The following is an 18923-nucleotide window of genomic DNA, read 5'->3' on the forward strand; positions in this document are numbered from 1 at the left end:
ATCCTTGAAAAAGACCAAGAAGGATGAGAAACTACAAAGAATTATTCTAATGCATTACATATAAAGAATGACTATGATAAGTTCCTCTCTCTCATTTGCTTCAATTAATGTCTGAAAGACAGATGTAAACACAACACATCAAACCTTGAAACATATTTAACCTAGTCTTTTCAGAAGCCACAACTGGCAGAATATATTGTACATGAAGTATATATTTGGTAATGGTATTTCTAAAACAATCTGATTACATACTTCCCTCCTGTCTCTCTTAATCCTGAAAGATTATATATATATATATTCAAATATATATACATCTAAACTACATTTTTCAGACTGTTTGTTATATCCAGGAAAGATTACAAAAACCTTTGTTAGAACCTATATGACCTGCTCCCTCTTTTCTTCCAAGTCTTTGCTTAGATGTCACCACGAAGACAACTGATGACCAAAAATTAAGGCCCCACGTTGGCGGCCATATTCACCTATCCTGCTTGTTTTTGTCCATAGCATTTACCTTTACTACATATCATAGATATGTAGATAGATTAATAGATAACTAAACAGATATTATCTTTTTTCTTCATTGATTATCTCCCCACACTAAAATATAATCTCCAAGAAGATAGATTTTTAATCTATTTTGTCCACCCTACTGTACAGAATAGTACCTGTACATAATATGTACACACACACACACACACACAAACACACACACACACGTTATGCCCGAGTTTTTGCGTCCGAGAGACCACCAAGGAGCCAAGCACCGATGCAATCACACGAGGGTTTATTTGACAAGCTTAAGCTTGGGCCCAAGTATACCCAGCACAGCGGAGTAGGGACTTGACCCCGAACCAGATTACAGTCAGTTTTTAAAGGCAGAGCAGGGTTGGACTCGGCGGTGAGTGAGGACAAAGGGGATTAGGGATGATGTAAGTCTCTAAGGAAGCAAGGTCTCCAGGACCTTGAGGGGCTAGTTATTATTGGGAGAAAGTTATTACCAGTAATAAAAATCTTCTCGTGAGACCCTTTAGATGTATATCAGTGGGCCATATGCTTGGGAACGATTCTCGACACTATCTTGGTGGTTTAGAGATAAAGTTTCCTACAGGAATTGTTAAAGTAGACTTACAGGGACTTACAGGGTCCTGGTCGGACCTGTTGGGGTAGGGGGTCGGTCAGGCTAGGATTGTCCTTAGCGAAACCTCAAGGTGAGGGCAGTTGAGTCCCCAGGGGAGAGCCACTCAGTCTGTTTCAAATTAAAATTAAAAATTTTAATGATTTTCTTCTGCCTCTGTTTCCCACATCAGCTAAACTTGAGGTGGGATGGCCTTAATTTTCTCAGCCTACACACACACACACACACACACACACACACACACACACACACACACACACACAAATGTTAAATAAATGAATGAAAGCAAGGAATGGAGAAGCAATTAGCTGATAGAAAATAGGCAGGGCAATCAGACTCCTTGAAATGGATTGCATGGAACAGCCTGGTGGGGATTTTCAGGAGGCCCTTGGAAATTTGGTTCTAGGAAAAGGTCTTTCAGATACAAGCTAAGTCAACACATAACAGAAGAGCACAAAGAGTGCTTGCCTTCAGAAACTGAAAACCCGGCATGAGAGCTGGTCAAATAAAAAACAATTATGATACAATGAAATATGAAGAAAGTAGATGATTAAGATAAATAATACTGAACTTGTCAAAATCAAGGTGTCTCTATAAGCAGTTATATTAGTTAATTTGTGTGGTTTGGGGAGCAGTTCCAAAAAAGGAGTTCCTATGATGTTAGCAATAGTGGCTTTAGAAAGAAGTGAGATAGCTGAGATGATTCTCTGAGATATATAAGGTATTGCTTTGTCTACATTAAAAATAATAGTGCTACTTTCATTGCAGATTGTATTTCTGGACCTGACTTAAACCACTTACCCGTTTCTGCTACATTGACAATCACCTTAAGCTCTTGGGATTTCATACACATTAAGCTCATTTAGCCATTTTATTAATGTTAAAGGAAAATTCTTAATTCTAAAAATGAATATTTTATCATTTTTCTCACTCAGTTTTCAAATTACAGGCCCATGTGGGGCAACAATTTTCTCTTCACTGGTAAGAAGTCAGAAGACTAGAGTCTGAATCTGGTTCTCCCACTAACCAACTACCCCTGTAACCCTAAGCAAGTATGCTATTGTCTCTCCAGATTCCTTCCCTCAATGGAAATATATTCACATTGAATTTGATGATTTCTGTGTTACCTTCCAGCACTGATTTCTGTGATTTCACAATTCCTATCACTTCCCTAATAAATGTATCCACAGAAGAGGAAAAATAAAACTATCTTGAACTTAGAGTTGATAGTGGATCTTAAGCGGTGATCTACTAAAAAGTCCTGCCAGGTAAAGTAAGTGCATGTTTATGATTGGATTGTCCACTACCTGTTTGGGATTAATACCTTCTGGGATTAATACAGGGGATCCAGTTGACTTCAGGGTCTGGGATATCCTCCAGGTATGGGTAGATAGTTTCCCTGTTAAAGTTCCAGCCATATATACCATCTTCTGGAGTCACAATAATATCTGCACCCTGTTAAAAATGTAGCTTAATTAAAATATTTCTCAGAGAAGCAAACAATCCAAGACAGGGTCTGTAAGGGGACCTGAGGAACTGGGTGGATGAGCAACTGTCATCCAGGCCTTTTTTTTTTTTTTTTCAATCTTAATCTTTTGTTTTCTATATTTTTTAAATTTATTTTCTTTGCACAATTGCATTGTTTAATCCCACATCACCATTTCTATATAACGTTTCCATTCTTTCATAAACATCACTATTCACAGGGTTGCTATCCACTGCCGTTGTTAAGCATAAAAACAACTCTTCTTAAAATTGGCCCCCTTCCTGGACTTTGGGTAGATTTTGTGCCCGGGTGTCATGGGATCAATTTATACTCAAAGTCTCTGTTCTACTTCCTGCTCCACTCCAGCCTTCCCTGCTCCGTACCCTACAAAAGTGACTCTGGCTTCTCAGAAGGAGGGCACTCAGACACTGACTCCCCTTAAAGGTGCCAAGCCCAGAGGTACACCCCAGACACACCTGGGCGCCTTCAGATGGGAGAGTCTGCAGCCTTTAAGAAAATAGTCCTACTAAGGGTAAAAAAGAACCTCAGAATTCTTATTAATCTTTAAAATGTTTGTATTGTCTAAGAATATATATTGGTAGATATCAGTGATATGTATCTACTCATGACTCATCCCACTTCACAAAGTCCTCCTCTACACCTGATCTACAAATACCTTGTTTCAATCATATCCATTCAAACTACACACTTATACTTAACCCTTCATTCAACTCAGGGCTTATATGCATTAATATATAGTTAATCTATAATTAGAATGAAGTATGAAGTACATAATACATCTTGTTAAGTAATTTGCAACTTAACTTTATCTTGATGTCATGAATTAATCCAAAAACCTGCACAAGCTTAGGAGCACAAAAGTATATCAAAGCTGCTGATACTCTGAGCAAAGCATCCGGTCTTGACTCATTTGTCCTCCACTCTCCATGTGTAGCAAAATAGAGCAGCAAAGTCATTGAATGTACAGCAATTTCCTCAATGGTCTGCTGCTTCCTTCATGATGATGAAGCCATTCTTTTCTTAACTTGGTCTCATTATTAGGGAGCCCCAGCTATAATAACTTTGAGAAGGAGATAGGAGTCTGATTGTACAACAAAGTTGTTGGCTACCCTGCACATATGTCTTCCAAAAGTATAACCAAACCTGATAGGGATCCTGCCTCCTAAGACCCTACTCCTTCTCCTGGTGGAATCCAGCATGCCTGAGAGATGGTACCTGGTTTGCTGCTGAAGTGACTGCTGCCTCTAAAAGATCCAGATTTTGGTTCATTGATGCTAATGCCACTTCATGGGACACTGGTATCAGGGTGGCATTAGGTAATATCACTGCGTGTTCATAAACAGCTGCAATAAATGTATCCCGGGAGCTGACTCTGAAGACACAGAGAACTGAAACTGCCACATAAGCCAGCAACTGAGAGGTGATCATGCTGAAGTCTGATGACCGCTGATAAGCAGAGCAAGTCCTGACATGTATAGAGAGAAAACACAATTAATCGTGATTTCCTGGACTAGTACTTTATAAATACATTACAAAATTTATTCTAAGCAAGCCTTATGGTATTGCATCGTAGACACAGATGTAAACAAATCTTACATAACAAAGGACTCTTACTGCAAGGATCTGTGAGGATTTAATAAGGATAGGTATGTTTTAGTTTTCTAGGGTTGTCATCACAAAGTGCCCAATACTGGGCAGTCTGAACAACAAAAATTTATTATCTCATGGTTCTAGAGGCAAGAAGTTTCAGATCAAAGTGTCTGTGGAGTTGGTTCTCCCAGAGGACGGCAAGGGAAGGATCTGTTCAAGAGCTCTCTCTCTCTCTCTCTCTGCATAAATGGCTGTCTTTTCCCTGTGTCTGCACATGGCACTTTAACTGTATGCATGTCTGAATCCCAATTTCCCCTTCTTAAAAGGACATGGGTCATGTGGTTTAGTGCCCACCTTATTCCAGAATGACCTCATCTTAACTTCTATCTGAAACAATCTTGTTTCCAAATGAGGTCACATTCTAAGATATAGATGGTTGGGGCCAGAACTGGTATGATCACATTAACTGCCATTGACTAATTGCCAGACACTCTGTGTGGACAAGCTTAAGAGTAAAAAACTTAGGGAGGTCCCAGTATCAGAGAGGCCATCACACTTTTGTGAACTTTACCTCTAAGAACCCCACAGATCCCCTGGGAGAACAGTGGAGACAAATCCTCTGCCTCATGCTTCCTGGGGCGGGGGTGGAAATATGCCCAATGGAGCATTTTGTTTTCCTTAACAAAAGGCTGCCCTCCAGAGAAACTATTTACCAGAGCCTAATTAACCTGGGGAAAGGGAAGTTTCAAACTGAAACTGTAGCCCTTCTAGCCTTCCTGTCTCAAGCGAGAGAGAACTTGAGAAGCACTAGTGGAGGTCACCAGAGGCTCAGGCTCAAGACATGACAGAAATTTAATCACTGGACTAAATAACCCTTCCCCTGTCCTCATGTGTTACCACCTAGTCAATCTATCATTTGTGGCCTACGTAGCATATATTACATCAAGAGAAGGTCTTCAGATGAATAACTAGTTCTTGGAGTAGAACACTATTGGCTGAAACAGTAACTGGTTAGGGACCAACAGCCCCTACTGTGGCACCTGAGCTGTGACCCCTTATCAGTACTGTCACTGCGTCAGCTTTGCTAAGCCACCTACCAAGTGCCAAGCTCCTGAAATGTAGCCTTTCTGCTCTTACAGAGGAGAGAGCTTGGGGAAATTGTCTCTGTGGGGAAGAAACAATTTCCTTCTACCCTTCAGGACCTTAGGGATTAAATTGACATAAGACGTATCTACAGGATAAAAAATAATATTTTATGAAGTGTGCCTGGAGGTCCACAAATGAAATTGAGACCTAAAGAAATAACCAAAGCAGGCAGTTTTCATACTTTTTAGACAAACAGACAATAGATCTGTGAGGAATTGACAAGTCAAAGAAAACAACTTGAGCTTCATTTAGTAAGGAATTCTAAACAGTTTGGGCTGGGGTAGTAAATTAGTGAAAGTAACAGGGGTTGTTTATATGGCCTTTTTGGCTCTAAATTTTCTGTCTCTGGGGATAAGGATCTCTTTACCTCTCAGTATGGACAGGCTACCTTGCACAGGGAGATTTTTTCATGTTTTAGGAAGACAAAGTTGGCGGATGGGTGTCAGAATATTCTTTTTGCATAGGTTGTTTCTTAAGTAACTTTCATTTAAAATAATCAATATGCTAAAGTGTCACATTTTGGGGTGGCCTGCTCTTGGTCCCTATGATCCCCTACTCTGAAACTTCCAAAGGAAGTTGAGCTGGCAAACTGTTTTATCTCACTGAATGGTCGGTCTTTTAGTTCTGACAATAGGTTAGTTTAATAAAACTCAAGTCAGAAGGCTGTGATGCTTATGTATTTTCAAAGTTAAACCTATGATTTCATTAATCATGTAATAAATAAGAGGCATTTTTATGAAAGCAGAAGAAAAGCAATGGTTAAGATTAGATAAATTATAAAACTGGTTTCTGAGTTCTGAGTAGCCAGTGGAGATTTCTAGATGTCAGGCTAAATGCATCTTCAAACAGGGTGAGGGCAGGCAATGGTAATCTGGAAGACTTTCAGTTTGTACATCAAGTGTCTCTGGTGACCCTTCTGCTCCCATAGAACAACAGGCATGAAGATGGTCTATAAATGAGCTGTTATGATTTCACTCAAGTTTACATAAAGTTGTTTGTATTAGGTTGCAGGGCTTCAAGAAAAGGGGAAGTTTTATTTATGAAATGATTCCCATCAAAATTATGGGAAAAAATTGGAGATGTTAACTAGGAATTGTGGCTGGACACTGAAGGCACCTAGAAAAAATTAAGATCTAGTTTTGTTTATAAAGAACTGTTTTAGAATCCAATATCCATAAAGGTGTGTTACAAAAACATAATTTTCCTCTTTATAATCACTAGCATTCTACCAAAGATAGCTAAATTAAGACTGATTTGTTTAAAAAATAAACCGAGGTGGGGGGGGGAACCAATGTTGGCCTGATTATATATGTAAGTTCAGCAAGAATAGCAACTGATCATATATACTCTTTTAACTCTGCTTTGCTAGAACTTTTTACAGGGAATCTCTACATTGAACTTTTAACAGCCTCTCAAGGTCAGAAGCCAAGCCAAATACTTGCCATCAGACTTTGCCGATAATATCTTTAGATTCGGGTTAATTCCTCTCTGTTGAGATCTGCAAAATAGCCCCAGGTTCCTGCACCTGCCAAGAAGTGACGTCCTTTACCTAAAAGGTTGCTAGCAACCCCATAAGCAAGGTATTGGGCTGTTTTTCCAAGGGGCCTTATTGGCTCCATATAACCAACATTATTTCCTTAAAGCTGTCTGGTCATACCTAAGTTTTTGCAGGTTTCCCTCAACTATGACATGCCAATCAAAGCCTCAGTAATATAATCAATGTTTCCAATTATGTGTTGATACAAGGAGAACAGATTATTGTTGAATTTATGTAAATGAAAATGTTGCCATGAAAATATAAGAATATTCACTGAAAATTCTGGAGGGATAAGACAGAAAGAAAAAGGTAAGTATTTTAATTTGTTGAAAAGTTCTTATTTTATCAAATTATTGCAGGTCATAATTAGCTTAAGAGGATGTTTGCTTAAATCTGGAAAAATAAAACCTTAAAAGATCAGCAATGCTTCAAACAAAAAAAATCATAAAAATTATAATCATCCTAGGGTGCCTCAGTCAGTTAAGCAACTGCCTTGGGCTCAGGTCATGACCTTGGGATCCTGGGATGGAGCCCCACATTGGGCTCTTTACTCAGTGGGGAGCCTGCTTCTCCCTCTGCTCCTCCCCTACTCCGATCTCTCTCCCTCTCTCTCTCTCAAATAAATAAATAAATAAATAAATAAATCTTTTAAAAAATTATACTTGTCCTCAGTTCATTTAGTCTCATGTTATTAATTTTTTTTCTGCTTGAATCTGGTTTTTCTACTAGTTCCAGAAATTCTTAACAAATTTAGTCTTATGATCTTAAGGTTATCAGGAACCTATACTCAAGGTTCTTTCTCTCTCATTGAGGATGAAACACAGTTGCAGGAAGCTTTTGTAAAAGCATCTGAGTAAAAGGGTAACTGTCTACAAATGACAAAAGACTTTAAAAATGCCCATGATTAAAAATCTGATTAAAATTCATTACAATGTAATTGACAAGAAAATTTGGTTATTTTTGTGACACATAACATTTTAAGATAACAACATACCAAGACATATCAAATTTCTAGAAGTTTCGTATAATTTCCAGAATAGTTACTTTAATAGCATATATATACACAAATATAAGACAGTTTAGTATTATTTGTTTGACAATACTTCCCCTGTAATTTAACATACCAAACAAGCCTAATTTCTCTCTTTAACAATGAGAAAAAAAATCACTGAAATGTTCCAAGGGCCCTCTGGAACATTTCAGTTAGATTGTAGGCAAAAGACTTTATTTTAGAATTTGATTTTGGGAGGCGCCTGGCTGGCTCAGTTGGAAGAATATGTGACTCTTGACTTTGCGGTGATGAGTTCAAGTCCCATGTTGGCTGTAGAGATTACTTAAATATAAGACCATTAAAAAAATTTGATTATGGGAAATATGTCAAAAAATATCAAAAGTTTCAAGCATTAATTAAAGAAGGATCACATGGGGTGCCTGAGTGGTTCAGTGGGTTAAGCCTCTGCCTTTGCCTTGGGTCATGATCTCGGGATCCTGGGATGGAGCCCCATATCAGGCTCTCTGCTCAGCGGGAAGCCTGCTTCCCCCCACCCCAACCCCGCCTCCTGCTCTGCCTACTTGTGATCTCTTTCTCTCTGTCAAATAAATAAATAAAATCTTAAAAGAAAAGAAGGATCACAGATTATAAAACTATTAAATGATTTAACCAAAGTGACAATGAGAGGCAAATACAGAAGGTTTCATAGTTGTAAACAAGTCTTAGCTACTTTAATATTAAGAAGACTGTCTTCTTGAATGATCAAAGATTTGATAAAAAACAAAACATAAAATCATTTTCTAGGCAGATTACATAAAAGGTAAAGAAAATTTTGTTTGTAATTTCTCATAAAAACCAAACCAATCATCTAAGAAAGTATTTAACAGAGAGAAAAAACAAATTCTAATTTTCCATCTGTTCTTTTGATATTAAAACTCACTCTTAAATATACTTATTCTAACCTTAGCTATATATAAAATTATTTTTCAAAGACCTCAGATTTTAAGTTTTCCCTTTTTAAATCACTAGCCTCACTTTAGGAAAACTTTTTTTTCCCTCAACAAAAATGTATTGCCGTTCCTCATACTTTTTCCTACCAGAAACATGCATCATACAGAGTTATTTCCCTTATAATTTTTAGCAGCTTTAGTCATATGTTAATCACAACTCTTAATCCTTAGAAACTTTAATTTTTGGTGAAGTAGTAGTAAACAACTGTAAGTTGTCTGTTTCTCCAGCATTTTTTAGATTGGCAAGTTTACGGATATATTTCATAATTTCTAGAAACATATGTTTCTTCATAGTACAAAAGTTTAATAAAGAACAGAACATGTTTACTAGGAGACTTAAATCTTTAGTTTTGCTAAAGTAATAAGGAAACCACAAGTAGATAAACCTATGTTCAGTATTTAATGCTTATTGTCTATTTAGAAATGACTGAGATACTCAATGAATTCAACCTAACTCACCACTTAGCAAAACTTCAAGGTTTCAAGTTGCCAAAAAGATGAGGGAAACTATTTTAAAAGTTTACCTAAAAAAACTTTTAAAATTTATATCTAATTTACTTGTTCTTAACAATTATGCTTAGATTACCCCTAAAAACTCTGAGATATCAAAGTCAGTTATCCCTCCAAGTCAATCATTTTTTAAAAACAGAGATAATAGCAGCCTATTTGACTCTAAGTAAACTGAGACAGAATAAAAGTTTTAGTTTTAATGTTGTAATTTTAGAGACATGTCTATTTTAACTACACTGACAACCTTAAATTAGCTCTAACAACGAATATTCTCCGAAATCATGTGTTCTTGAAAATAAGCGCTTGCCTTGAAACTGACTAAACAGAGCTCTTTTATGAACTAATTTTAGTACTACCATCCACATGTAGGCAAATCTCACACTTACAAGATATCTATTGTTAAAAAGAAAACCACAGGCCCAATATGGCATCACTTCATTTTAAGGCTCCAAGTCAGTAAACCAAAACTTAATACCTAAACAAACTGCAGTTTCAACTCCCCAGGAATGTAACCTTTAACCAGGCAACATGGCATTTCCTGGTCAACACAAGAAGTTTATTGACAGACCCTTTCCATTTCCCTTAGGAGGGCAAATTGCCTACAACATGGATTCTTTGCTAATAACTGTCTTTTTCCGCTCCATCTCTACCTCTAAAAGGAGTTCCTTTTCTGCAGCACTTTGGAGTGCTGCCCCATTCATGAACTGATTATAAAGCCAATGTAATCTTTAACATTTACTTTGATGGATTTCTCTTATTTAACAATATGGACATACTTACAGATGTAAACAAAGATCCTATAGTTTTTGTTTTGTAGAGAGAACGTTATAGGCCTGATTTTTGTATACCTTTTCTTGCTCTCTTTTTTTTTCCTTCTGGTGAGAAACTTTTTTTTGAAGCTTATATTTCAAAGAATGGCTCTTAGGTCCTAGAAAAGGGGATAGAAAATTTTTACCACAAAGGCACAAAGTACCCAAGTTTTCTCCAAGGTGGACTTTTTGGGACATATTATCCACTTAGAGATGCTAGAGCCTGGGCATAAGAGCCCTTTTAGCAATTTGTATTTTTATTCTTTAAGTAAGCTCCACACCCAGCATAAAGCTCATCACTGAGCGTGAACTCATGACCCTGAGATCCATACCTGGGGTGAGATCAGGAGTCTGAATCGACTGAGCCATCCAGTTGCCCCCTTAGCAATCTGTATTTTTAAAAAAGCCCTCTTCCCTTCCCTGCCTTTTTGCTTCAGTCTCAAACAATTGTGGACTGTGTTTTCATTTCAAAGACATGTTGAAATTATAACTCTAAGGGACAGAGAAAGAATGCAAGTTGTTTTGTTTGTTTTAAAGAAATTTGAGATAATTGCTATTTTAAAAAACTGTTTCTTTTCTTAGGTACAGGACAGTTCTGTTCCAATATTCGATCTTTTGTGATAGCTATAAAGCATCTAGAGAGGAATAGGCAAGGTTTTGAGATTGGTAAAAATAGGTGGGCTTTGACTTATTTTTAGAGTTTATTTCTAGTTTTGTTTTGTAGGGATTTGTAAGACAAAGACAGTTGCCTTTAATTCCCCCAAAGATCATGGATTGCAGCCTGAATATCAAGGGATGGATCTGCCTTTCTAACTAAACTTTATATATGTATATAAACCAGGGAGATTTTTAACTAAAACAGGAATCAAGAGCTTTATGCCTTGATAAACTCTGTATAAAGTGTTTTAATAAAATCTTTTTTCTAAGTACGTAATTTAACCTTGGACTTTTCTGATCTTAGGCCCTTAGATAAGCCTTCCACTGATTAATTGCAGGAGGGCTTAGGAGAAATTCTGGTCATCAGCTTCCTCTGTGAAGGGGGGCTCTGTTCCGGGGCCCTTCTGACTTGCCTCATACCCATAGCATAATCAGAAGCTGAAAGAAACTTCCCTTAGTTGCCAGTCAAGTTCTCTTTGAGTGAGCTTGTGAATAGCCATCAACCTTTCTAATTCCTCTAAATTTGGTAGGGATCTTTTGAAAGTGGAAGGAAAAGGGCTTTATAATTTAAAAGATCTGCTGCTGTTCAAGGGACATGAATTCTCTGTGACTTGGGGGCAGGTTGGGGGAGTTGTGCACAGTTCTAAGCTACATCTGCCAAGGTCATTGCATAGAAATGCCTAAGGTTGGCAGAGCCTGATTACAGCAAAGCAAACCCTACTGGCTGTCTCAGGTTCTTATGCTAAATTCACTTAGCGGCCTCCAGCATTTATAAGAGTAGTTTGTATACTTTGAACTTGAGATTAAGCCGGAGTACTATACAAAAAATCTTGTAGGGAAAGAGAAGTTAAAACCCATAAATGGGGTCAGATTTGAGGAAGGGAAATCTACAATTGATGTAGATATTAACTTTTGTCTTAAGTCTGAGTCTGTTCTTTTATCTTGTCAAGGATAGCCTTATACTAATAAGACAATTAGCCAATTTTACATTGCTTTTTAAGATTTTATTTGTCAGAGAGAGAGAGAGCACAAGCAGGGGGAGTGGCAGACAGAGAAAGAAGCAGACAGGCTCCCGGCTGAGCAAGACGCCTGATGCAGGGCTCCGTCCCAAGACACCAGGATCATGACCTGAGCCGAAGGCAGACACTTAACCGACTGAGCCACCCAGGCACTCTTTAATTTAGCCAATTTCAAGGATCCATCCTCTGGCCATGATGAATAGGATGTTGTTATTAATGTCAATTCACAGCCACTCAAACCAATAAGCCTTTTTATGGTTTGACCAAAGATACAAGAGATGTCCCTAGAGAAGGCATAGTTGATGAAGCCCCCATGATCTAACAGTCTACTTCCAAGAATAGTCCAAGGAAGCAAAGACCTTCAGGGACAGGTGGGAAGAATGACGTGGTATTATTAGGTTGTCTCCAGTCTCCCACAAAGGTAGGAAGCTTCCAGTCACAGACTCACCAATCTGTCACAGGAGGCAGGTGCTACTGGAATGGGATTTTTCTAGCACTCACAAGCAATGAAGGTTGAGACGACCAAGGCCCTTACAGTCTAGGACCTCTTATGACAAACTCCCCTGAGAGCTGGCACAACTGGGCAAAGAGAAGGCTGCTTGTAAATGGGTGTCTCCAATCCCCAGTCTTTTCAACTTGCCACCAAAGTGCACCCCAGTAAATGCACCTTCCAGATGGCCGAGACCAGAGGAAATTGTTCTCACTGGTCACAAAGCCAAGCTCTTAGGACAGAGAACACAATAAAAGGAAAAACCTCATCTAGTTTTTACACTGGGAACCCACAGTGAAGTATGAAGTATGTCCACACACTGTCTGATATGAACCATGAACACTATGTTTTATGGATTTAATCCCCTTTTGTGACAAAAAACACAAAAGACACAGACAAAGGAAAACAAAGACCATCTCTGGAAGGAAATGGATCACTTAGCAAACAGTGCTCTACCAAATTTTTTTCTGAGAGTCGCTAAGCCAAAGGAACTAGTTCCACAAATATTTTCTCCTGCTAATTTAATTTGAGAGAAAGAGTAAAAGATTGTCATCATACTCACTCCACCAGACCTCACAGACAGATTTGGGGAGGCCGACATGGTAAGAAATCTTACCTTCTGCCGGCCGTATGTCAGTTCTCCCAAGATTTTGAAGCTGTGGAAACTTCAGAGCAAATATCCAGCGGAAGTTGATCCCACTGGCCACGGCAACTGGAGGGGAGGAACCAACTCCTGTGTTCCCAAGGATTTCCAGCTGGTCTAAGAATTAAATGGACATGAGACAGAGTAACAGGAGGGGGAAAAAAAGAGTTTTATTACCTCCACACAGAGACAGGGTAATGACACTGAGACCTAAAGAAATGACCAAGGGAGGCAGTTGTTACACTTTTTAGGCAAAGAAGCAATAACTCTGTGAGGAATTGACAGGACAAAGAAAACTTAATTTGGGAAGCTTCAGTGAGTAAGGAATTTTAAACAGAATGTGGGCTGCAGTAGTAAATTTAAAAAGGTAACAAGGGTTGTTTATATAGCCTTTTTGACTCTAAACTTCCTATGCCTGATAATAAGAATCTCTTTACCTCCTGGTACAGATTGTCCACTTTTTATACAAGGGATTTATTTCTTGTTTTCTGAAGATAAAGAAGTCAGTGTTCTTTTTTTTTTTTTTAAGACTTTTAAAAAAGATTTTACTTATTTGAGATAGAGTGAGACTGTGAGAGAGAGAGAGAGAAAGAGAGAGCACAAGCAGGGGGAGTGGCAGGCAGAGGGAGAAGTAGGCTCTCCACTGAGCAGGGAGCCTGATTCAAGACTTGATCCCAGGATTCTGGGATCATAACCTGAGCTGAAGGCAGATGTCTAACCAACTAAGCCCCCCAGGTACCCAGAAGTGAGTGTTCTTTTTGCATTGGCTGTTTCTTTCTTTCTTTCTTTTTTTTTTTTTTTAAGATATTATTTATTCGACAGAGGCACAGCGAGAGGCGGAACACAAGCAGGGGGAGTGAGAGAGGGAGAGGCAGAGCAGGGAGCCCAATGAAGGACTCGATCCCGGGATCCTGGGATCATGACCTGAGCCAAAGGCAGACACTTAACCAACTGAGCCACCCAGGCACCCTGCATCATCTATTTCTTAAGTCATTTTAGTTTAAAATAATCAATATGCCAAAGTGGCTCTTGACCAAAACAAATCTTTTATGTGGAGAGAAGCCTTGATTAATACCACCAGATTCTACAAGGATGGAGAGGATTGCCTCTGTAGAGGGAAAGTACGACATCCCACTACCTGGAGTCGAAAGGAGACCCACAGCAACTGGACCATTCGCTACCAGCACCCAGGTAGCAGGCCCCAAAAGGAACTCAGCAGGAAATCATACCTCATCCAAGTGGAAAGAACCAGAAACAGGGGAAAGAAGGGAGAGCAAAGACTGAATGGGGTGGGCATTGCCTCTCATACTTCTCTAGTCCCCAGCGCCTAGCACAGTGCCTGGTACACGAAAAGCCTAATGTGTCCTTTAATGAATTGCCCCAGAATTGCCACTAGCTTGCCATAGCACTTTGGATATTTCCCTGATCTCCTCAGTGATTCCAGCTAACGCAGGTGATCCAGCTGATGCCCCTGATCCAAGTGACATCAGTGTGGGAGAACCAGTCATGGGATTAGAGAGTTGGAATTTTCAGTCCCACCCCGACACCTCAGGGGAGGGGACTTGGCCTGGAAGTTGAATCAGTAGCCATGGTCAATGATTTAATCAAGTGTGCCTATATAATAAAGGGGTCTGGAGAGCTTCCGGTTGGGCAAACACATGGAGATGTGGGGAGAGGGCATGCTTGGAGAGGGCACAGGGCTCTGGGTCCCTTCCCTTTCCCTATGCATCCCTTCCATCTGGCTGTTCATGAGTTATATCCTTTTTAATTAAACTGATGTTAAAAAAGAAAACCACAGGCCCGTAACTGCATCACTTAGGGCCCCTAGTCAGTAAACCAAGACCTAATACCTAACCTAACTGTCATTGCACACCAGGAAAATGTAACCTTTTACCAATCAACACAGAATTTCCGGGTCAATTCTAGAAATTTACTGGTAAGCCCCTATCACTACCCTTAGGAAGGCAACCTTGCCTAAACAATGTGTCTCTTGCTAATAAATTCCTTTTTTTTTTTTTTTAAGATTTTATTTATTTGACAGAGAGATCACAAGTAGGAAGAGACAGGCAAAGAGAGAGGGGGAAGCAGGTTCCCCACTGAGCAGGGCGCCCGATGCAGGGCTTGATCCCAGGACTCTGAGATCATGACCTGAGTTGAAGGCAGAGGGTTAACCCACTGAGCCACTCAGGCGCCCCCTTTTTTCTTTTTAAGATTTTATTTCTTTGAGAAAGAGAGAGAGCACAGAGAAAGAGAGGGAGAGGGAGAAGCAGACTCCCTGTTGAGCAAAGAGCCTGATACGTGGCTCCATCCCAGAACCCTGGAATCATGACCTGAGGCAAAGGCAGACACTTAACAGACCCAGGTGCCCCCTTTATTCCTCTATTAATGCCTTCCCTGTGTCTTAAAAAACCATCACCAGCTACACCCCAAGACCTGACCTTTACTGCTCACTTGCTTATACTCACCAATTTTTGGCCCACATTTTTCCTTAAGCTCTTTTTTTTTTTAAAGATTTCATTTATTTATTTGACAGAGCACAAACAGAGGAAGCAGCAGATAGAGAGAGACAAGCTCCCTGCCTATCAGGGAACCTGATATCGGCCTTGATCCCATGATCCTGGGATCCTGACCTGAGTTAGCCACCCAGGTGTCCCCTTAAGCTCTTCTTTCCAGTTTATCTCTTAACGCAGGTAAACAGAAGCCAAAACCACACTTCCGGCAATAGTGACTGCCCTGACAAGACTTCCAGCCAGCCCAGACAAACAAGACCAGTTTGACCTTAACTCCTGATTCACGGCTGCAGACAGACCAAGAACTGACTAGCTTCACTTCATTCTATTACTAAAATCTCTGCCCAAGGAAGGGCTCTCGAGCCTCATCTACATACGTGTAGTGTATGTACAGGCATGCTTCCTTAAGGCGCACATGCGACCTTACACCCACCTTTACACAAGACGATGAGGCCTCCTAATCTAAATGTTCATCTTAACCCTAAATAAAGAGAATCCATTCACCTTTGCTCAGAGTCATGGCTTTGGAAACTATCCCCCACCCCTCCACCCCCGTGATCTCCTTATTTGCTGCAAATAAACCTTTCTTTCTTTTTTTTTTAAAGATTTATTTATTTGACAGTGAGAGAGACAGCTAGAGATGGAACATAAGCAGGAGAGTGAAAGAGGGAGAAGCAGGCTTCCCGATACGGGGCCGATCCCAGAACCCTGGGACCATGACCTTGAGCCAAAGGCACGCACTTAACCAACTGAGCCACCCGGGCGCCCCCAAATAAACCTTTCTTTGTGCGATGACTTAACCTTGTGTAGTTTCTGACTCACCCAGGAGCAAACTTGCATTAGTTCAGTTACAAAATCTGTCTCTTGTTTAGCTCAGGGGAGCTCCTCCTATTTGCTGCCCAAGTCATGAGTCATTTAATAAAGCCAACCAGATCTTCAGATTTACTTGGTTGCCTTATTTTTTAAACAGATTTGGTGGCAGCATCAGGATCTGAAGCAAAATTCTGACTGGGTTTGAGAACAACGGGAAACACAGGGGTGGCGGTCTGTGAACACTTTTGAGTTCCCGGTCTTTCTCGCTGTTTCTGAGAGCCACTGGCAAATCCCGCTCAGGTGAGCTGCGCTCTTTTTGCATTCCAGCTCCTGACCTAATTGGCTTTCTCGTCCAGGATTAACAGGTCAGTCTAGACAGAATAGTCTAATGGAGTGCCAGTCCTCAGCCCTTGGCTCAGTCCACAATTCCACACGGGAATTCCTCTTGATTTCCCACCTGCAGTCCCCATTGACTGTGGTTTGCTGGTTTAGTCCTTTCCCCAGTTCCAGTCTGCAGTCCCATAATCGATGTCACTGGTTTAGTCCATGCTGGGAATTGCAGGTGGTGGACACAGCCTTTTCCTGGCCAGTCCACAATGACAATTTTTGGTTATTGCCGTTGCATTTGGAACCCATGTTTGCTTGTTTTGTGTAAACAAAAGCTTAGCTAATGGGATCCTTAAAATCAGAAGAGCAAAGCATGCCACCTTCTGGCACACTTGCTTATTTTATGTCTAAAAACAAAACTATGGTGACAGGAGTTGTGATTATCTACAGAAATAGTAAAATTTTACTAAAAACAACATAGAATTATCAGGGCCCTGATAGAACATTTCAGTTAAATACGGCCATCTAAGGAATGCACTTGAAAGCAAGGGCTCCCAAGGTAAACAGAATGGGATACCTGCTTTAATTGGCAAGAAGAAGCCTCTAAAAAGTTTCAAAATTCCAAGTTTCATTGAAAGATCCATTTCAAAAGGCTAATGAAAAATGTTAATATATAAGAAGTACCTGTAGGGGCTAAGGGCAGGCTGCCCCAAGAGAGACCACTTTGGCATGAATATTACTTTGAGTTAAAAGCCATCAAAACCCAGCAGATTCAGGAAAAACTCTTTATCTCCCCCCTCAACTGCCTCCCTGTACTAGGAAAACAGGTATTAACGGAGATTTCTCTTTACCTAATAAATCCATCTGCATAAAAGGACAAGTTTTGTTTTCCAAACATCTCAACTTCCTGCTGATGGTTTTCTCACCTCTCTATCTTCAGGCTCCTACTCCTCTTCTTAACTCATATGTTTCATGTAAGTCTTTGGAATTTCATGCCTGTGTGGATCCCTGTATGTATGAAGTTAAATTTGATTTTTGTCTGTTTGTCTGTCTCATGTCAATTTGATTCTTAGTCCAGCTAGAAGAACCTTGGATAGCAGAAGAAATTTTTTTTCCTCAACACACCTTTGTAAATGTTAGGTTTTAATACTGCTCCTTATAAACTGGACTAGATCCTGATTTCTTCTAGTGTCCTCCAACACCTAGCTACCAGTCTCCAAACTAAAATGTTTTTATTTTTCTCTCATATTTCTGACTTGGAATCATTTAAAAATTAAAACTGCCCTTTTTCCTGAAGCTCTACAAATGGAATATAGACAACTTGATATAAATTTCAGAGAAATCATCACAACAGCTCATTTATAAATAATCTTCATGACTCTTTCTCTAGGGGTCACTCAGAAACATAGCCTGACATCTTCTTGACCAGCTACCATTAAAACTCAGAAATTGGTTTATAACAGGATCTAACCATTAACCATTGTTTTTCTTTTGTTTCTATAAAAATGCCTCTTATTTAATACCTAATTTCTTGAGCCATAGGCCTAACTTTGAGAACACACCTGCATCACCACCTCTTGAAATGAGTTTAGCTAAACTGGACTTCCTGCCAGGATGAAAGAGTCTACCAACTCAACTTTCAATATGTGAACTTCAGGGAAGTTTCAGAGGAAGGAAGTATAGGGGCAAAAGGCCTGCAGACCCAAGATGGGCCACTTTTGCATGAAGGTTAGTTGAGTTTAAAAAGTAACCAAAAGGGGCAGCTGGGTGGCTCAGTCGTTAGGCATCTGCCTTCGGCTCAGGTCATGGTCTTGGGGTCCTGGGATGGAGCCCCACATCGGGCTCCCTGCTAACAGGAGTCTGCTTCTCTCTCTCCCACTCCCCCTGGTTGTGTTCCCTCTCAAGCCATCTCTCTATCAAATAAATAAATAAAATCTTACCCAAAAAAAGTCACCAAAAGCCAGCAGATTCAGGAATTACCTCCCCCACAAATGCATAACAAGAATTCAGATAGAGAATCTGCTCCAGCAAGAGAGAGATCACTATAGATAACTCCATGTCGTAACATGAACTGGGTGTGGCAGACAGGGAGGAAACTTGTAGCACCTATTGGGTCAAAGTTCCCCAGGTCTTCTTTTTTCTGAGTGGTCCAGCAAACATGTTTACCAGCCATTTAGTCTTTTTCATATTCCTGTGAATTACATTCCTTTGCTTTGAAGTCCCAGA

At 39.8% G+C, this 18923-nt stretch overlaps 1 protein-coding gene across 7 annotated transcripts in view; it reads right to left on the bottom strand.

Annotated features, from left to right (window-relative positions):
- VNN1 (vanin 1) overlaps positions 1 to 18923 on the bottom strand; it is a 42971-nt gene that overhangs the window by 15471 nt on the left and 8577 nt on the right. For 2 of the 7 annotated variants that reach the window (XM_047734162.1, XM_047734160.1), the window contains exons 2-4: positions 13021 to 13164; positions 3861 to 4110; positions 2463 to 2593 (exon numbers count right to left, since the gene is read on the bottom strand). In XM_047734162.1, coding sequence (XP_047590118.1) covers positions 2463 to 2593; positions 3861 to 4073 — 344 coding nt within the window. In that variant the 5' untranslated portion in view covers positions 4074 to 4110; positions 13021 to 13164. Of the gene's footprint in view, positions 1 to 2462; positions 2594 to 3860; positions 4111 to 5332; positions 5441 to 13020; positions 13165 to 18637; positions 18775 to 18923 lie in introns of those variants that run through there. The other 5 variants (XM_047734158.1, XM_047734163.1, XM_047734161.1 and 2 more) reach the window with 4 other exon arrangements.

The sequence above is a fragment of the Lutra lutra genome, chromosome 6 (assembly GCF_902655055.1).
Source record: "Lutra lutra chromosome 6, mLutLut1.2, whole genome shotgun sequence".
Classification (NCBI taxonomy): Eukaryota; Metazoa; Chordata; class Mammalia; order Carnivora; family Mustelidae; genus Lutra; species Lutra lutra.